General features: G+C 38.6%; 1 protein-coding gene across 1 annotated transcript; it reads right to left on the bottom strand.

Moving 5' to 3' along the window:
• Positions 1-3,404: 3,404 nt before the first annotated feature.
• Positions 3,405-15,356, bottom strand: LOC108643367 (large neutral amino acids transporter small subunit 2-like; the record flags this gene model as incomplete). Its single annotated transcript, XM_029965486.1, has 4 exons — positions 3,405-3,530; positions 4,212-4,232; positions 6,705-6,856; positions 15,152-15,356. Coding segments are annotated over 4 exons (504 nt in total), but the record flags the coding sequence as incomplete, so codon positions are not given.
• Between the last annotated feature and the right edge of the window lie 603 nt (positions 15,357-15,959).

Below are 15,959 nucleotides of genomic sequence, written 5' to 3'. Positions count from 1 at the left end.
TTTTCGGATTTTTTCAGATTTTTTTTCAGATTTTTCAGGATTTTTTTCGGATTTTTTTTCTAATTTTTCAGATTTTTTTCAGATTTTTTTCAAATTTTTTTTCTATTTTTTCAGATTTTTTTTCCTAATTTTTTCAGATTTTTTTCTATTTTATTCTGATTTTTTTCTAATTTTTTTCTATTTTTTTCTAATTTTTTCGGATATTTTTGAAATTTTTTCAGATTTTTTTCTAATTTTTTAGGATATTTTTTCTAATTTTTTAGGATTTTTTTCTATTTTTTTCGGATTTTTTTTCTATTTTTTTTTGGATTGTTTTCGGATTTTTTTTCTAATTTTTTCAGATTTTTTTCAGATTTTTCAGATTTTTTTCAGATTTTTTTCTAATTTTTTCAGATTTTTTTCTAATTTTTTAGGATTTTTTTTCTATTTTTTTCAGATTTTTTTTCGGATTTTTCAGGATTTTTTTCTATTTTTTTCAGATTTTTTTTCAGATTTTTCAGGATTTTTTTCGGATTTTTTTTCTAATTTTTTCAGATTTTTTTCAGATTTTTTTCAAATTTTTTTTCTATTTTTTCAGATTTTTTTTCCTAATTTTTTTCAGATTTTTTTCTATTTTATTCTAATTTTTTTCTAATTTTTTTTCTATTTTTTTCTAATTTTTTCGGATTTTTTTGAAATTTTTTTCAGATTTTTTTCTAATTTTTTAGGATTTTTTTCTAATTTTTTAGGATTTTTTTTGGATTTTTTTTCAGATTTTTCAGATTTTTTTCAGATTTTTTCCTATTTTTTTCCGATTTTTTTCTAATTTTTTCCGATTTTTCTTCTATTTTGTTCAGATTTCTTTTCGGATTCTTTTCGGATTTTTTTCTAATTTTTTCAGATTTTTTTTTTCAGATTTTTTAGGATTTTTTTCGGATTTTTTTTCTATTTTTTTTGGATTTTTTTCGGATTTTTTTCGGATTTTTTTCTAATTTTTTCAGATTTTTCCCGGATTTTCAGATTTTTTTTTGTAATTTTTTCAGATCTTTTTTTCTAATTTTTTTCTGGGTTTTTTTCTATTTTTTCCTAATTTTTTTTCCTAATTATTTCAGATTTTTTCTAATTTTTTTTCAGATTTTTTCCTACTTTTTTTCCACATTTTTTCCCTATTTTTTCCCATTTTATCCCCAATTTTTCCCCATTTTCCCCCATTTTATCCCCATTTTTTCCCCATTTTATCCCCATTTTATCCCCATTTTATCCCCATTTTTTTCCCCAATTTTTCCCCATTTTCCCCCCGATTTTTACCCGATTTTTTCCTTTTTTTCCCATTTTTTCCCCATTTTTCTCCATTTTTTGTCCATTTTTTCCCCATTTTCCCCCAATTTTTCCCCATTTTCCCCCCAATTTTCCCCCATTTTTCCCCATTTTCCCCCCAATTTTTCCCCATTTTCCCCCCAATTTTCCCCCATTTTTTCCCCATTTCCCCCCAATTTTTCCCAAATTTCCCCCCATTTTTCCCCAATTTTCCCCCAATTTTTCCCCATTTTTCCCCAATTTTATCCCCATTTTATCCCCATTTTATCCCCATTTTATCCCCATTTTATCCCCATTTTATTCCCATTTTATTCCCATTTTTCCCCATTTTATCCCCGTTTTATTCCCATTTTCCCCCCCCTTTTCCCCCCATTTTTTCCCCATTTTTTCCCCATTTTTTCCCCATTTTCCCCCCATTTTTTCCCCATTTTATTCCAAATTTTCCCCCGATTTTTTCCCAGATTTTTCCAGATTTTTTCTAATTTTTTCCTACTTTTTTCCTCCTTTTTTTCCCTGTTTTTTCCTATTTTTTCCACATTTTTTTCTCTATTTTTTCCTAATTTTTTCCCCTTTTTTTCCCATTTTTTCCCATTTTATCCCCATTTTATCCCCATTTTATCCCCATTTTATTCCCATTTTCCCCCATTTTTCCCCATTTCCCCCCAATTTTTCCCAAATTTTCCCCCATTTCCCCCCAATTTTTCCCAAATTTTCCCCCATTTTCCCCCATTTTTCCCCATTTTCCCCCAATTTTCCCCCATTTTTTTCCCCATTTTATTCCCATTTTCCCCCCAATTTTCCCCAATTTTTCCTCAATTTTTCCCCATTTTCTCCCCATTTTCCCCCCGATTTTTCCCCAATTTTTCCCCATTTTTTCCCCATTTTCCCCCCAATTTTTATCCAATTTTTTCCCCATTTTCCCCCCATTTTTTCCCCATTTTCCCCCCATTTTCCCCCCAATTTTTATCCAATTTTTCCCCATTTTTTCCCCATTTCCGCCCCCCCCAATTTTTCCCCAATTTCCCCCCAATTTTCCCCCAATTTTTTTCCTTTTTTCCCCCAATTTTCCCCCCATTTTTCCCAAATTTTCCCCCATTTTTCCCCATTTTTCCCCCATTTTTCCCCCATTTTCCCCCCAATTTTTATCGAATTTTTTTCCTTTTTTTTCCCATTTTTTCCCCAATTTTTTCCCATATTCCCCCAATTTTCCCCATTTTTCCCCAATTTTTCCCCATTTTTCCCCAATTTTTCCCCATTTTCCCCCATTTTTCCCCAATTTTTCCCCATTTTTCCCCATTTTTTCCCCATTTTTCCCCATTTTTTCCCCATTTTATCCCCATTTTATTCCCATTTTTCCCCCATTTTTCCCCATTTTTTCCCCATTTTCCCCCATTTTTCCCCATTTTTCCCCCATTTTCCCCCCATTTTCCCCCCAATTTTTATCGAATTTTTTCCCATTTTTTCCCCATTTTTTCCCCATTTTTCCCCAATTTTCCCCCATTTTCCCCCAATTTTTCCCCATTTTCCCCCAATTTTTCCCCATTTTCCCCCAATTTTTCCCCATTTTTCCCCAATTTTCCCCCATTTTCCCCCAATTTTTCCCCATTTTCCCCCAATTTTCCCCCATTTTTTCCCCATTTTTTCCCCAATTTTCCCCCCAATTTTCCCCCATTTTTTCCCCATTTTTCCCCCTTTTTTTCCCCATTTTCCCCCATTTTATTCCCACTTTATTCCCATTTTTCCCCATTTTATTCCCATTTTCCCCCCGATTTTTCCCCAATTTTTCCCCATTTTTTCCCCATTTTCCCCCCATTTTTTCCCCATTTTCCCCCCAATTTTTCCCCATTTTCCCCCCAATTTTTCCCCATTTTCCCCCCATTTTCCCCCCATTTTTCCCCATTTTTCCCCAATTTTCCCCCAATTTTTCCCCCATTTTTTTCCTTTTTTCCCCCAATTTTTCCCCCATTTTCCCCCAATTTTCCCCCCAATTTCCCCCAATTTCCCCCCAATTTTTTCCCATTTTTTCCCCAATTTTTTTCCTTTTATTTCCCTATTTCTCCCAATTTCCCTTTTGCCCAAAACCGCCGTTTTTCCCCCCAAACGCTCACCTCCTGCGATGAGCACGGCCCCGGTGCCGATGATCAGCCCCAGCGCCAGGAGCTTCCCCGCCGTGAACACGTCCTGCACACGCGTGGCCCAGCGCACGCTGCGGGCGTTCACCCACGTCAGCAGCACTGAAATGGGGCAAAAAACCCAAAATTTGGGAAAAAATGGGCAAAAAAACCAAAAAAATGGGAAAAAACGGGGTAAAAATGGGATAAAATGGGGGAAAAATGGGGGAAAAATGGGAATAAAAGGTCCTGCACACGCGTGGCCCAGCGCACGCTGCGGGCGTTCACCCACGTCAGCAGCACTGAAATGGGGTGAAAAACCCAAAATTTGGGAAAAAATGGGCAAAAAACCAAAAAAATGGGAAAAAACGGGGTAAAAATGGGGGAAAATGGGGGAAAAATGGGGGAAAATGGGAATAAAAGGTCCTGCACACGCGTGGCCCAACGGACACTGTGGCTGTTCACCCATGTCAGGAGCACTGAAATGGGGGGAAAAACACCAAAATTGGGAAAAAATGGGCAAAAAACCCAAAAAAATGGGAAAAAACGGGGTAAAAATGGGAAAAAATGGGGGAAAAATGGGGGAAAAATGAGGAAAAATGGGGGGAAAATGGGATAAAAGGGGGCTGTTCACCCACGGCAGCAGCACTGAAATGGGGTGAAAAACCCAAAATTTGGGAAAAAATGGGCAAAAAACCAAAAAAAGGGGAAAAAACGGGGTAAAAATGGGGAAAAATGGGGTAAAAATGGAAAAAAATGGGGGAAAATGGGGAAAAATGGGGGGAAAATGGGATAAAAGGGGGCTGTTCAACCACGTCAGCAGCACTGAAATGGGGCAAAAAATGGGGAAATTGGGAAAAAACGGGAAAAAAACCCAAAAAATGGGAAAAAACGGGGTAAAAATGGGGGAAAATGGGGGAAAATGGGAATAAAAGGTCCTGGACACGCGTGGCCCAACGGATACTGTGGCTGTTCACCCACGGCAGCAGCACTGAAATGGGGTAAAAAACACAGAAAACGGGAAAAAATGGGCAAAAAACCCAAAAAAATGGGAAAAAACGGGGTAAAAATGGGGGAAAATTGGGGTAAAAATGGGGAAAAAATGGGTAAAAATGGGGCAAGATGTGGGGTAAAATGCGGGGCAAAAATGGGATAAAAATGGGATAAAAATGGGAATAAAATGGGGTAAAAATGGGAATAAAATGGGGTAAAAATGGGGTAAAAATGGGGATAAAATGGGCAAAAAATGGGGTAAAAAAGGATGAAAAATTGGGAAAAAATGGGGTAAAATGTGGGGCAAAAATGGGGATAAAATGGGGTAAAAATGGGATAAAAATGGGATAAAAATGAGATAAAAATGGGGAAAAATGGGGAAAAATTTGAGTAAAATGGGAAAAAATGGGATAAAAATGGGGATAAAATGGGCAAAAAATGGGGGGAAAATGGGGGAAAAATGGGGGGAAAATGGGATAAAAGGGGGCTGTTCACCCACGGCAGCAGCACTGAAATGGGGCAAAAACCTCAAAATTTGGGAAAAAATGGGCAAAAAACCCAAAAAAATGGGAAAAAACGGGGTAAAAATGGGGGAAAATGGGGAAAAATGGGGGAAAATGGGAATAAAAGGTCCTGGACACGCGTGGCCCAACGGACACTGCGGGTGTTCACCCACGGCAGCAGCACTGAAATGGGGTGAAAAACGGGGAAATTGGGAAAAAATGGGAAAAAGGGGGAAAAAATGGGAAAAAACGGAAAAAAATGGGGAAAAAATGGGGGGAAAATGGAAAAAAATGGGGGAAAATGGGGAAAAATGGGGGGAAAATGGGATAAAAGGGGGCTGTTCACCCACAGCAGCAGCACTGAAATGGGGGGAAAAATGGGGAAATTGGGAAAAAATGGGAAAAAATGGGAAAAAAATGGGAAAAAAGGGGGTGAAAATGGGATAAAATGGGGGAAAAATGGGGGAAAATGGGGGAAAAATGGGGATAAAATGGAGGGAAATGGGGTAAAAATGGGAGAAAATGAGGATAAAAATGGGAAGAAATGGGGTAAAAATGAGGTAAAAATGGGGAAAAATGGGGGCAAAATGGGGTAAAAAATGGGGTAAAAAGGGGATAAAAATAGGATAAAAATGGGGTAAAAATGGGAATAAAATGGAGTAAAAATGGAGTAAAAATGGGGGAAAATGGGGTAAAAAATGGGGTAAAAATGGGGAAAAAATGGGGGAAAAATGGGAAAAAATGGGGGAAAAATGGGAAAAAATGGGGGAAAATGAGGAGAAAAATGGCATAAAAATGGGGGAGAAATGGGGGAGAAATGGGGGAGAAATGGGGTAAAATGGGGTAAAAATGGGAGGAAAATGTGGGAAAAAATGGGGTAAAAATGGGAGGAAAATGGGGTAAAAATGAGGATAAAATGGGCAAAAAATGGGGTAAAAATGGGGGGAAAATGGGGAAAAATGGGGAATAAATGGGGGGATAACGGGGTAAAAATGGGGAAAAAATGGGGTAAAAATGGGAAAAAATGTGGGGTAAAATGTGGGGTAAAAATGGGATAAAAATGGGAAAAAATGGGAAAAAATGGGGTAAAAATGGGGTAAAAAGTGGGGTAAAAATGGGGTAAAAATGGGGTAAAAAGTGGGGTAAAAATGGGATAAAATGGGCAAAAAATGGGGTAAAAAAGGATGAAAAATTGGGAAAAAATGGGGTAAAATGTGGGGCAAAAATGGGATAAAAATGGGAAAAAATGGGGTAAAAATGGGATAAAATGAGGTAAAAATGGGATAAAATGAGGTAAAAATGGGATAAAAATGGGGAGAAAATGGGGAAACAATGGGGTAGAAATGGGGATTTTGGTCGGGATTTTTTGGGGATTCCGGGAATTTTTGGGAATTTTGGGGAATTTTTGGGAATTTTGGGATAACTCCCAGGGACAGGAACCTCAGCTGAGTCCCAGGTGACTCTGGGGTCAGTTTTGGGTCAGTTTTGAGTGATTTTTGGGTGGTTTTGGGGTCATTTCCCGGCGGTTTTTTGCCGTTTTTGGCCGTTTTCGGAGGGGATTTTTTGGGAATTCCTTGAATTTTTGGGAATTTTCGGGAATTTTGGGATAACTCCCAGGGACAGGAACCTCAGGTGAGTCCCAGGTGACTCTGGGGTCAGTTTTAGGTCAGTTTTGGGTGGTTTTGTGTCGTTTTGGGGTCATTTCCCGGCGGTTTTTCGCCGTTTTTGGCCGTTTTCGGAGGGGATTTTTTGGGAATTTTTGGGAATTTTTGGGAATTTCGGGAATTCCGGGGTGACTCACGCAGGCAGGCGGCTGCCAGGATCCTCTGGGCGGGCTCTGGGGTGCGGCAGCTGGGGAAGAGGGGCTGCAGGACGTAGTTGGCGAAGGTGAGGGCGATGACGGCCTGGTTGGTGGGGTAGATCACCAGCACCGAGATCCACAGCCGCAGGAACCTGGGAAAATTGGGGCAAAAACGGGGAAAATCGGGAAAAATGCTTGAGATCCCTGTACAGGGGGGTCTGGGGATTTTTTCCCTAATTTTGGGTGATTTTAGAGGGAAAAATGGGCCGTTTCGGGTCAATTTTTGGCTCAAAATCGCACATTTTTTGTCGGAATTTTGCCCCAAATTTGGGTCAAAATCGCCCAAAATTTGGCTAAAAAATCACCCAAAATTTGGGTCAAAATCGCCCAAAATTTGGGTCAAAATCGTCCAAAATTTGGGTCAAAATTGCCCCAAATTTGAGACAAAATCGCCCATTTTTAGCCCCAAATTCAGCTCAAAATCACCCAAAATTTGACTCAAAATCGCTCATTTTTAGCCCCAAAATCAGCCCATTTTTCCCCCAATTTCAAGTCAATTTGGGGCAATTCTGAGCTGAATTTGGGGCAAAAAATGGGCGATTTTGGGTCAAATTTGGGGCAATTTTGAGCCAAATTTTGGGGCGATGACGGCCTGGTTGGTGGGGTAGATCACCAGCACCGAGATCCACAGCCGCAGGAACCTGGGAATTTTGGGGCAAAATTGGCAAAAATCGGGAAAAATGCTTGAGATCCCTGTACAGGGGGGTCTGGGGATTTTTTCCCTAATTTTGGGTGATTTTGGAGCGAAAAATGGGCCGTTTCGGGTCAATTTTTGGCTCAAAATCGCACATTTTTTGTCGGAATTTTGCCCCAAATTTGGGTCAAAATGGCCCAAAATTGGGGTCAAAATTGTCCAAAATTCGGGGTAAAATTGACCAAAATTCGGGTCAAAATCGCCCAAAATTTGGCTCAAAATCGTCCATTTTTTGCCTCAATTTTACCCCAAATTTGGCCTAAAATCGCCCATTTTTGGCCCCAAATTTGGCTCAAAATCGTCCCAAATTTGGCCCAAAATCACCCATTTTTAGCCCCAATTTCACCCCAAATTTGGCCTAAAATCGCCCATTTTTGGCCCCAAATTTGGCTCAAAATCGTCCCAAATTTGGCCCAAAATCACCCATTTTTAGCCCCAATTTCACCCCAAATTTGGCTCAAAATTGCCCGTTTTTGGCCCCAAAATTGCCCATTTTTCCCCCAATTTCAAGTCACTTTGGGGCAATTTTGAGCCAAATTTAAGGTGATTTTTAGGTCACATTTTGGGTGATTTTTGAGCTGAATTTTGGGTGAAATTTGGGCGAAATTTGGGCAAAAATGGGCTCAGGTGAGGGCGAGGTCTGGTTGGTGGGGTAGATCACCAGCACCGAGATCCACAGCCGCAGGAACCTGGGAATTTTGGGGCAAAATTGGCAAAAATCGGGAAAAATGCTTGAGATCCCTGTACAGGGGGGTCTGGGGATTTTTTCCCTAATTTTGGGTGATTTTAGAGGGAAAAATGGGCCGTTTCGGGTCAATTTTCGGCTCAAAATCGCACATTTTTTGTCGGAATTTTGCCCCAAATTCGGGTCAAAATCGCCCAAAATTGGGGTCAAAATGGCCCAAAATTCGGGGTAAAATTGCCCAAAATTTGGGTCAAAATCGCCCCAAATTTGGGTCAAAATCGTCCAAAATTTGGGTTAAAATCGCCCAAAATTTGGGTTAAAATCGCCCAAAATTTGGTTCAAAATCGCCCATAATTTGGCTCAAAATCGCCCAAAATTTGGTTGAAAATTGGTAAAATTTGGGTCAAAATCACCCCAAAATTTGGGTCAAAATCGTCGAAAATTTGGGTCAAAATCACCCAAAATTTGGGTCAAAATCGACCAAAATTTGGGTTAAAATCGTCCAAAATTCGGGTTAAAATCGTCCAAAATTTGGGTCAAAATTGCCCAAAATTTGGCTGAAAATTGGTAAAATTTGGGTCAAAATCGTCCAAAATTTGGGTCAAAATGGCCCAAAATTTGGGTGAAAATCACCCCAAATTTGGCTCAAAATTGCCCAAAATTTGGCTGAAAATCACCCAAAATTTGGGGCAAAATCGACCAAAATTTGGGTCAAAATCGACCAAAATTTGGGTCAAAATCGACCAAAATTTGGGTCAAAATCGTCCAAAATTTGGGTCAAAATTGCCCAAAATTTGGCTGAAAATGGCCCATTTTTACCCCAATTTCCAGTCAATTTGGGGCAATTTTGAGCTGAATTTGGGGCCAAAAGTGAGTGATTTTGGGCCAAATTTGAGGTGATTTTGGGGCTAAAAATGGGTGATTTTGAGCCGAATTTTGGGTGAAATTTGGGCAAAAATGAGTGATTTTAACCTGAATTTTGGCCGATTTTGCCCTGAATTTTGGGCGATTTTCGGTCAAATTTGGGGTAAAAAATGGGTGTATTTTAGACAAATTTTGGGCGATTTTAACCCAAATTTTGGTCAATTTTACCCCGAATTTTGGTCAATTTTACCCCAAATTTTGGTCAATTTTACCCCAAATTTTGGTCAATTTTGAGTCAAATTTTGGTCAATTTTGAGTCAAATTTTGGGCAATTTTGAGTCAAATTTTGGTCGAAATTGGGGCAAAAAATGGGTGATTTTGAGTCAAATTTTGATTGATTTTGAGCCAAATTTTGGGCAATTTTACCCCGAATTTTGGTCAATTTTACCCCGAATTTTGGGCAATTTTGAGTCAAATTTTGGTCGAAATTGGGGCAAAAAATGCACGATTTTCAGCCAAATTTTGGCCAATTTTACCTCAAATTTTGGCTGATTTTACCCCAAATTTTGGTCGATTTTCACCCAAATTTTGGCCAATTTTAATGCAAATTTTGGTCAATTTTACCCCAAATTTTGGTCAATTTTACCCCAAATTTTGGTCAATTTTACCCCGCATTTTGGTCAATTTTAACCCAAATTTTGACCGATTTTCACCCAAATTTTGGTCAATTTTACCCCAAATTTTGGCTGATTTTCACCCAAATTTTGGTCAATTTTACCCCGAATTTTGGGCGATTTTGAGTCAAATTTTGGTCGAAATTTGGGCAAAAAATGGGCGATTTTGAGTCAAATTTGTGTCAAAATCGGGGCCAAAAATGGGTGATTTGGAGTCAAACTTGGGGTGATTTTGAGCTGAATTTTGGGCGATTTTGAGCCAAATTTTGGGTAAAAAATGGGCAATTTTGAGCCAAATTTGGTTGATTTTGAGCAAAATTTTGGGTGAAATTGGGGCACAAAATGGGTGATTTTGAGTCAAATTTGGGTGATTTTGAGCGATTTTGGGTGAAATTGGGGCAAATTTTGGGCGATTTTGAGCCGAATTTTGACCGATTTTCAGTCAAATTTTGGGGGATTTTAACCCAAATTTGGGGCTATTTTATGTCAAATTTTGGGCGATTTTAACCCAAATTTTGGGCGATTTTGAGCCAAATTTTGGTCGAAATTGGGGCAAAAAATGCGTGATTTTCAGCCAAATTTTGGCCAATTTTACCCCGAATTTTGGTCAATTTTGACCCCAAATTTTGGATGATTTTACCCCGAATTTTGGTCAATTTTACCCCGCATTTTGGCCAATTTTAACCCAAATTTTGGCCGATTTTAACCCAAATTTTGGGCGATTTTGAGACAAATTTTGAGCCGAAATTGGGGTAAAAAATGGTCGATTTTACCCCGAATTTTGGCCGATTTTAACCCGAATTTTGGTCAATTTTAACCCAAATTTTGGTCAATTTTAACCCAAATTTTGGGCGATTTTGAGTCAAATTTTGGTCAAAATTGGGGCAAAAAATGAGTGATTTTAACCCGAATTTTGGGCGATTTTAACCCGAATTTTGGGCGATTTTCACCCGAATTTTGACCGATTTTCACCCAAAATTTGGCCAATTTTAATGCAAATTTTGGTCAATTTTACCCCAAATTTTGGTCAATTTTACCCCAAATTTTGACCGATTTTAGGCCAAATTTTGACCAATTTTAACCCGAATTTTGGGCAATTTTCACCCGAATTTTGGTCAATTTTAACCTAAATTTTGGTCAATTTTGCCCCGAATTTTGGTCGATTTTACCCCAAATTTTGGTCGATTTTCACCCAAATTTTGTCAATTTTACCCCGAATTTTGGTCAATTTTACCCCAAATTTTGACCAATTTTAGGCCAAATTTTGACCAATTTTAACCCGAATTTTGGGCGATTTTCACCCAAATTTTGGCCGATTTTCACCCGAATTTTGACCGATTTTCACCCAAATTTTGGCCAATTTTAACGCAAATTTTGGTCAATTTTACCTACTGAATTTTGGTCAATTTTACCCCAATTTTGACCGATTCCTTAGGCAATAATTATTGACCAATTTTTAACCTGCATATTTTGCGCATTTTAACCCAAAATTTTGATCTGATTTTATCCCCAAATTTTCAATTTACCCGATTTTGGTCAATTTTACCCCAAATTTTGGTCAATTTTACCCCGAATTTTGGTCAATTTTACCCCAAATTTTGGTCAATTTTACCCTGAATTTTTGTCAATTTTACCCTGAATTTTTGTCAATTTTACCCAAATTTTGGCCGATTTTACCCCAAATTTTGGTCGATTTTCACCCAAATTTTGGCCAATTTTAATGCAAATTTTGGTCAATTTTGCCCCGAATTTTGGTCAATTTTACCTCGAATTTTGGCCGATTTTAACCTAAATTTTGGTCAATTTTACCCCAAATTTTGACCAATTTTAGGCCAAATTTTGACCAATTTTAACCCGAATTTTGGCCGATTTTCACCCAAATTTTGGCCGATTTTCACCCGAATTTTGACCGATTTTCACCCAAATTTTGGCCAATTTTAACGCAAATTTTGGTCAATTTTACCCTGAATTTTGGTCAATTTTACCCCAAATTTTGACCGATTTTAGGCCAAATTTTGACCAATTTTAACCTGAATTTTGGTCAATTTTAACCCAAATTTTGACTGATTTTACCCCAAATTTTGTCAATTTTACCCCGAATTTTGGTCAATTTTACCCCAAATTTTGGTCAATTTTACCCCGAATTTTGGTCAATTTTACCCCAAATTTTGGTCAATTTTACCCTGAATTTTTGTCAATTTTACCCTGAATTTTTGTCAATTTTACCCAAATTTTGGCCGATTTTACCCCAAATTTTGGTCGATTTTCACCCAAATTTTGGCCAATTTTAATGCAAATTTTGGTCAATTTTGCCCCGAATTTTGGTCAATTTTACCTCGAATTTTGGCCGATTTTAACCTAAATTTTGGTCAATTTTACCCCAAATTTTGACCAATTTTAGGCCAAATTTTGACCAATTTTAACCCGAATTTTGGCCGATTTTCACCCAAATTTTGGCCGATTTTCACCCGAATTTTGGCCGATTTTCACCCAAATTTTGGGCGATTTTCAGCCAAATTTGGGGCGATTTTTGCCGGATTACTCACCCCACGAGCCCCCCGAAGACGTGGCTGACGTAGGCGTAGTCGCCCCCGGCCCTGGGGATGCAGACCCCCAGCTCGGCGTAGCAAAGGGCCCCCACGGCCGGGACAGACCCCCAGGGTTGGGACCAAATTGGGGCAAATTGGGGCAAATTCGGGGCAAAAAACGGGTGATTTGGAGTCAAATTTGTGTCAAAATTTGAGCAAAAAATTGGCGATTTTGAGTCAAATTTGTGTCAAAATCGGGGCCAAAAATGGGTGATTTGGAGTCAAACTTGGGGTGATTTTGAGCTGAATTTTGGGCGATTTTGAGCCAAATTTTGGGTAAAAAATGGGCAATTTTGAGCCAAATTTGGGTGATTTTGAGCCAAATTTTGGGTGAAATTGGGGCAAAAAATGGGTGATTTTGAGTCAAATTTGGGTGATTTTGAGCCAAATTTTGGGTGAAATTGGGGCAAAAAATGGGTGATTTTGAGTCAAATTTTGGGTGATTTTGAGCGATTTTGGGACCAAAAATGGGTGATTTTGAGCCAAATTTGGGTGATTTTGAGCCAAATTTTGGGTGAAATTGGGGCAAATTTTGGGCGATTTTAAGCCGAATTTTGACCGATTTTCAGTCAAATTTTGGGGGATTTTAACCCAAATTTTGGCCAATTTTAACCCAAATTTTGTCAATTTTACCCCGAATTTTGGTCAATTTTACCCCAAATTTTGACCAATTTTAGGCCAAATTTTGACCAATTTTAACCCAAATTTTGGGCGATTTTACCCCGAATTTTGGTCAATTTTACCCCAAATTTTGGTCGATTTTACCCCAAATTTTGGTCAATTTTACCCCAAACTTTGGTCAATTTTACCCCAAATTTTGGTCGATTCTACCCCAAATTTTGGTCAATTTTACCCCAAACTTTGGTCAATTTTCACCCAAATTTTTGTCAATTTTACCCCAAATTTTGGTCAATTTTACCCCAAATTTTGGTCAATTTTACCCCGAATTTTGGTCAATTTTACCCTGAATTTTTGTCAATTTTACCCAAATTTTGGTCAATTTTACCCCGAATTTTGGTCAATTTTACCCCAAATTTTGACCAATTTTAGGCCAAATTTTGACCAATTTTAACCCGAATTTTGGTCAATTTTGCCCCGAATTTTGGTCAATTTTAACCCAAATTTTGACTGATTTTACCCCAAATTTTGTCAATTTTACCCCGAATTTTGGGTGATTTTGAGTCAAATTTTGGTCGAAATTTGGGCAAAAAATGGGCGATTTTGAGTCAAATTTGTGTCAAAATCGGGGCCAAAAATGGGTGATTTGGAGTCAAACTTGGGGTGATTTTGAGCTGAATTTTGGGCGATTTTTAGCCAAATTTTGGGTAAAAAATGGGCAATTTTGAGCCAAATTTGGGTGATTTTGAGCCAAATTTTGGGTGAAATTGGGGCAAAAAATGGGTGATTTTGAGTCAAATTTTGGGTGATTTTGAGCGATTTTGGGACCAAAAATGGGTGATTTTGAGCCAAATTTGGGTGATTTTGAGCCAAATTTTGGGTGAAATTGGGGCAAATCTTGGGCGATTTTAAGCCGAATTTTGACCGATTTTCAGTCAAATTTTGGGGGATTTTAACCCAAATTTTGACCAATTTTAGGCCAAATTTTGACCAATTTTACCCCGAATTTTGGTCAATTTTACCCCGAATTTTGGTCAATTTTACCCCGAATTTTGGCCGATTTTACCCCAAATTTTGGTCAATTTTACCCCGAATTTTGGTCAATTTTACCCCGAATTTTGGCCGATTTTCACCCAAATTTTGGCCGATTTTCACCCGAATTTTGACCAATTTTCACCCAAATTTTGGCCAATTTTAACGCAAATTTTGGTCAATTTTACCCCAAATTTTGACCGATTTTAGGCCAAATTTTGACCAATTTTAACCCGAGTTTTGGGCGATTTTAACCCGAATTTTGGTCGATTTTAACCCAAATTTTGGTCAATTTTACCCCAAATTTTGGCTGATTTTCAGCCAAATTTTGGTCAATTTTACCCCGAATTTTGGGCGATTTTGAGTCAAATTTTGGTCGAAATTTGGGCAAAAAATGGGCGATTTTGAGTCAAATTTGTGTCAAAATCGGGGCCAAAAATGGGTGATTTGGAGTCAAACTTGGGGTGATTTTGAGCTGAATTTTGGGCGATTTTGAGCCAAATTTTGGGTAAAAAATGGGCAATTTTGAGCCAAATTTGGTTGATTTTGAGCAAAATTTTGGGTGAAATTGGGGCAAAAAATGGGTGATTTTGAGTCAAATTTTGGGTGATTTTGAGCGATTTTGGGACCAAAAATGGGTGATTTTGAGCCAAATTTGGGTGATTTTGAGCCAAATTTTGGGTGAAATTGGGGCAAATCTTGGGCGATTTTAAGCCGAATTTTGGCCGATTTTCAGCCAAATTTTGGCCGATTTTCAGCCAAATTTTGACCGATTTTAACCCAAATTTTGGTCAATTTTAACCCAAATTTTGGTCGATTTTACCCCGAATTTAGGCCGATTTTCACCCAAATTTTGGTCAATTTTACCCCGAATTTTGGGCGATTTTGAGTCGAATTTTGACCAATTTTGAGCCAAATTTTGGTCGAAATTGGGGTAAAAAATGGGTGATTTTACCCCGAATTTTGGCCGATTTTAACCCGAATTTTGGTCAATTTTAACCCAAATTTTGGTCAATTTTAACCCGAATTTTGGGCGATTTTGAGCCGAATTTTGGTCGAAATTGGGGTAAAAAATGGGCGATTTTACCCTGAATTTTGGTCAATTTTCACCCAAATTTTGGTCAATTTTAACCCAAATTTTGGCCGATTTTCACTCGAATTTTGGGCGATTTTCACCCAAATTTTGGGCGATTTTCAGCCAAATTTGGGGCGATTTTTGCCGGATTACTCACCCCACGAGCCCCCCGAAGACGTGGCTGACGTAGGCGTAGTCGCCCCCGGCCCTGGGGATGCAGACCCCCAGCTCGGCGTAGCAAAGGGCCCCCACGGCCGTCACGGCCCCCGTCAGCCCCCAGACCAGCAGCGCCGGCCCCACGGCCCCCGAGTGCGCCAGGACCCCCTTGGGGGCCACGAAGATCCCCGAGCCGATGATGTTCCCTGCGGGGAAAAGGGAAAAAAAAGGGGATTTAATGGGGAAAAAATGGGGTTTGGGGGGAAAAAATTGGGATTTATGGGGAAAAAATTGAGATTTATAGGGAAAAAAATGGGATTTAGGGTGGAAAAAATTGGATTTAGGGGGGTAAAATTGAGATTTATGGGGAAAAAAATGGGATTTATGGTGAAAAAATTGGGGTTTGGGGGGAGGAAATTGGGGTTAGAGGGGGGAAAATTGAGATTTATGGGGAAAAAAATGGGATTTATGGTGAAAAAAATGGGGTTTGGGGGGAGGAAATTGGGGTTTATGGGGAAAAAATTGAGATTTATAGGGAAAAAAATGGGATTTAGGGTGGAAAAAATTGGATTTAGGGGGGTAAAATTGAGATTTATGGGGAAAAAAATGGGATTTATGGTGAAAAAAATGGGGTTTGGGGGGAGGAAATTGGGGTTTAGGGGGGAAAAATGGGATTTAATGGGAAAAAAATGGGGTTTAATGGGAAAAAATGGGATTAAAGGGGAAAAATGGGGTTTAATGTGAAAAAATGGGGGTTTGGGGGGAAAAATTGGGATTTATGGGGAAAAAATTGAGATTTATAGGGAAAA

Source organism: Manacus vitellinus, unplaced genomic scaffold (genome assembly GCF_001715985.3).
Source record: "Manacus vitellinus isolate BGI_N305 unplaced genomic scaffold, ASM171598v3 ctg7180002429161_pilon, whole genome shotgun sequence".
NCBI lineage: Eukaryota > Metazoa > Chordata > Aves > Passeriformes > Pipridae > Manacus > Manacus vitellinus.
Note: the sequence above shows the minus strand (reverse complement) of the source record. Positions and strands in the feature narration are given on the sequence as shown.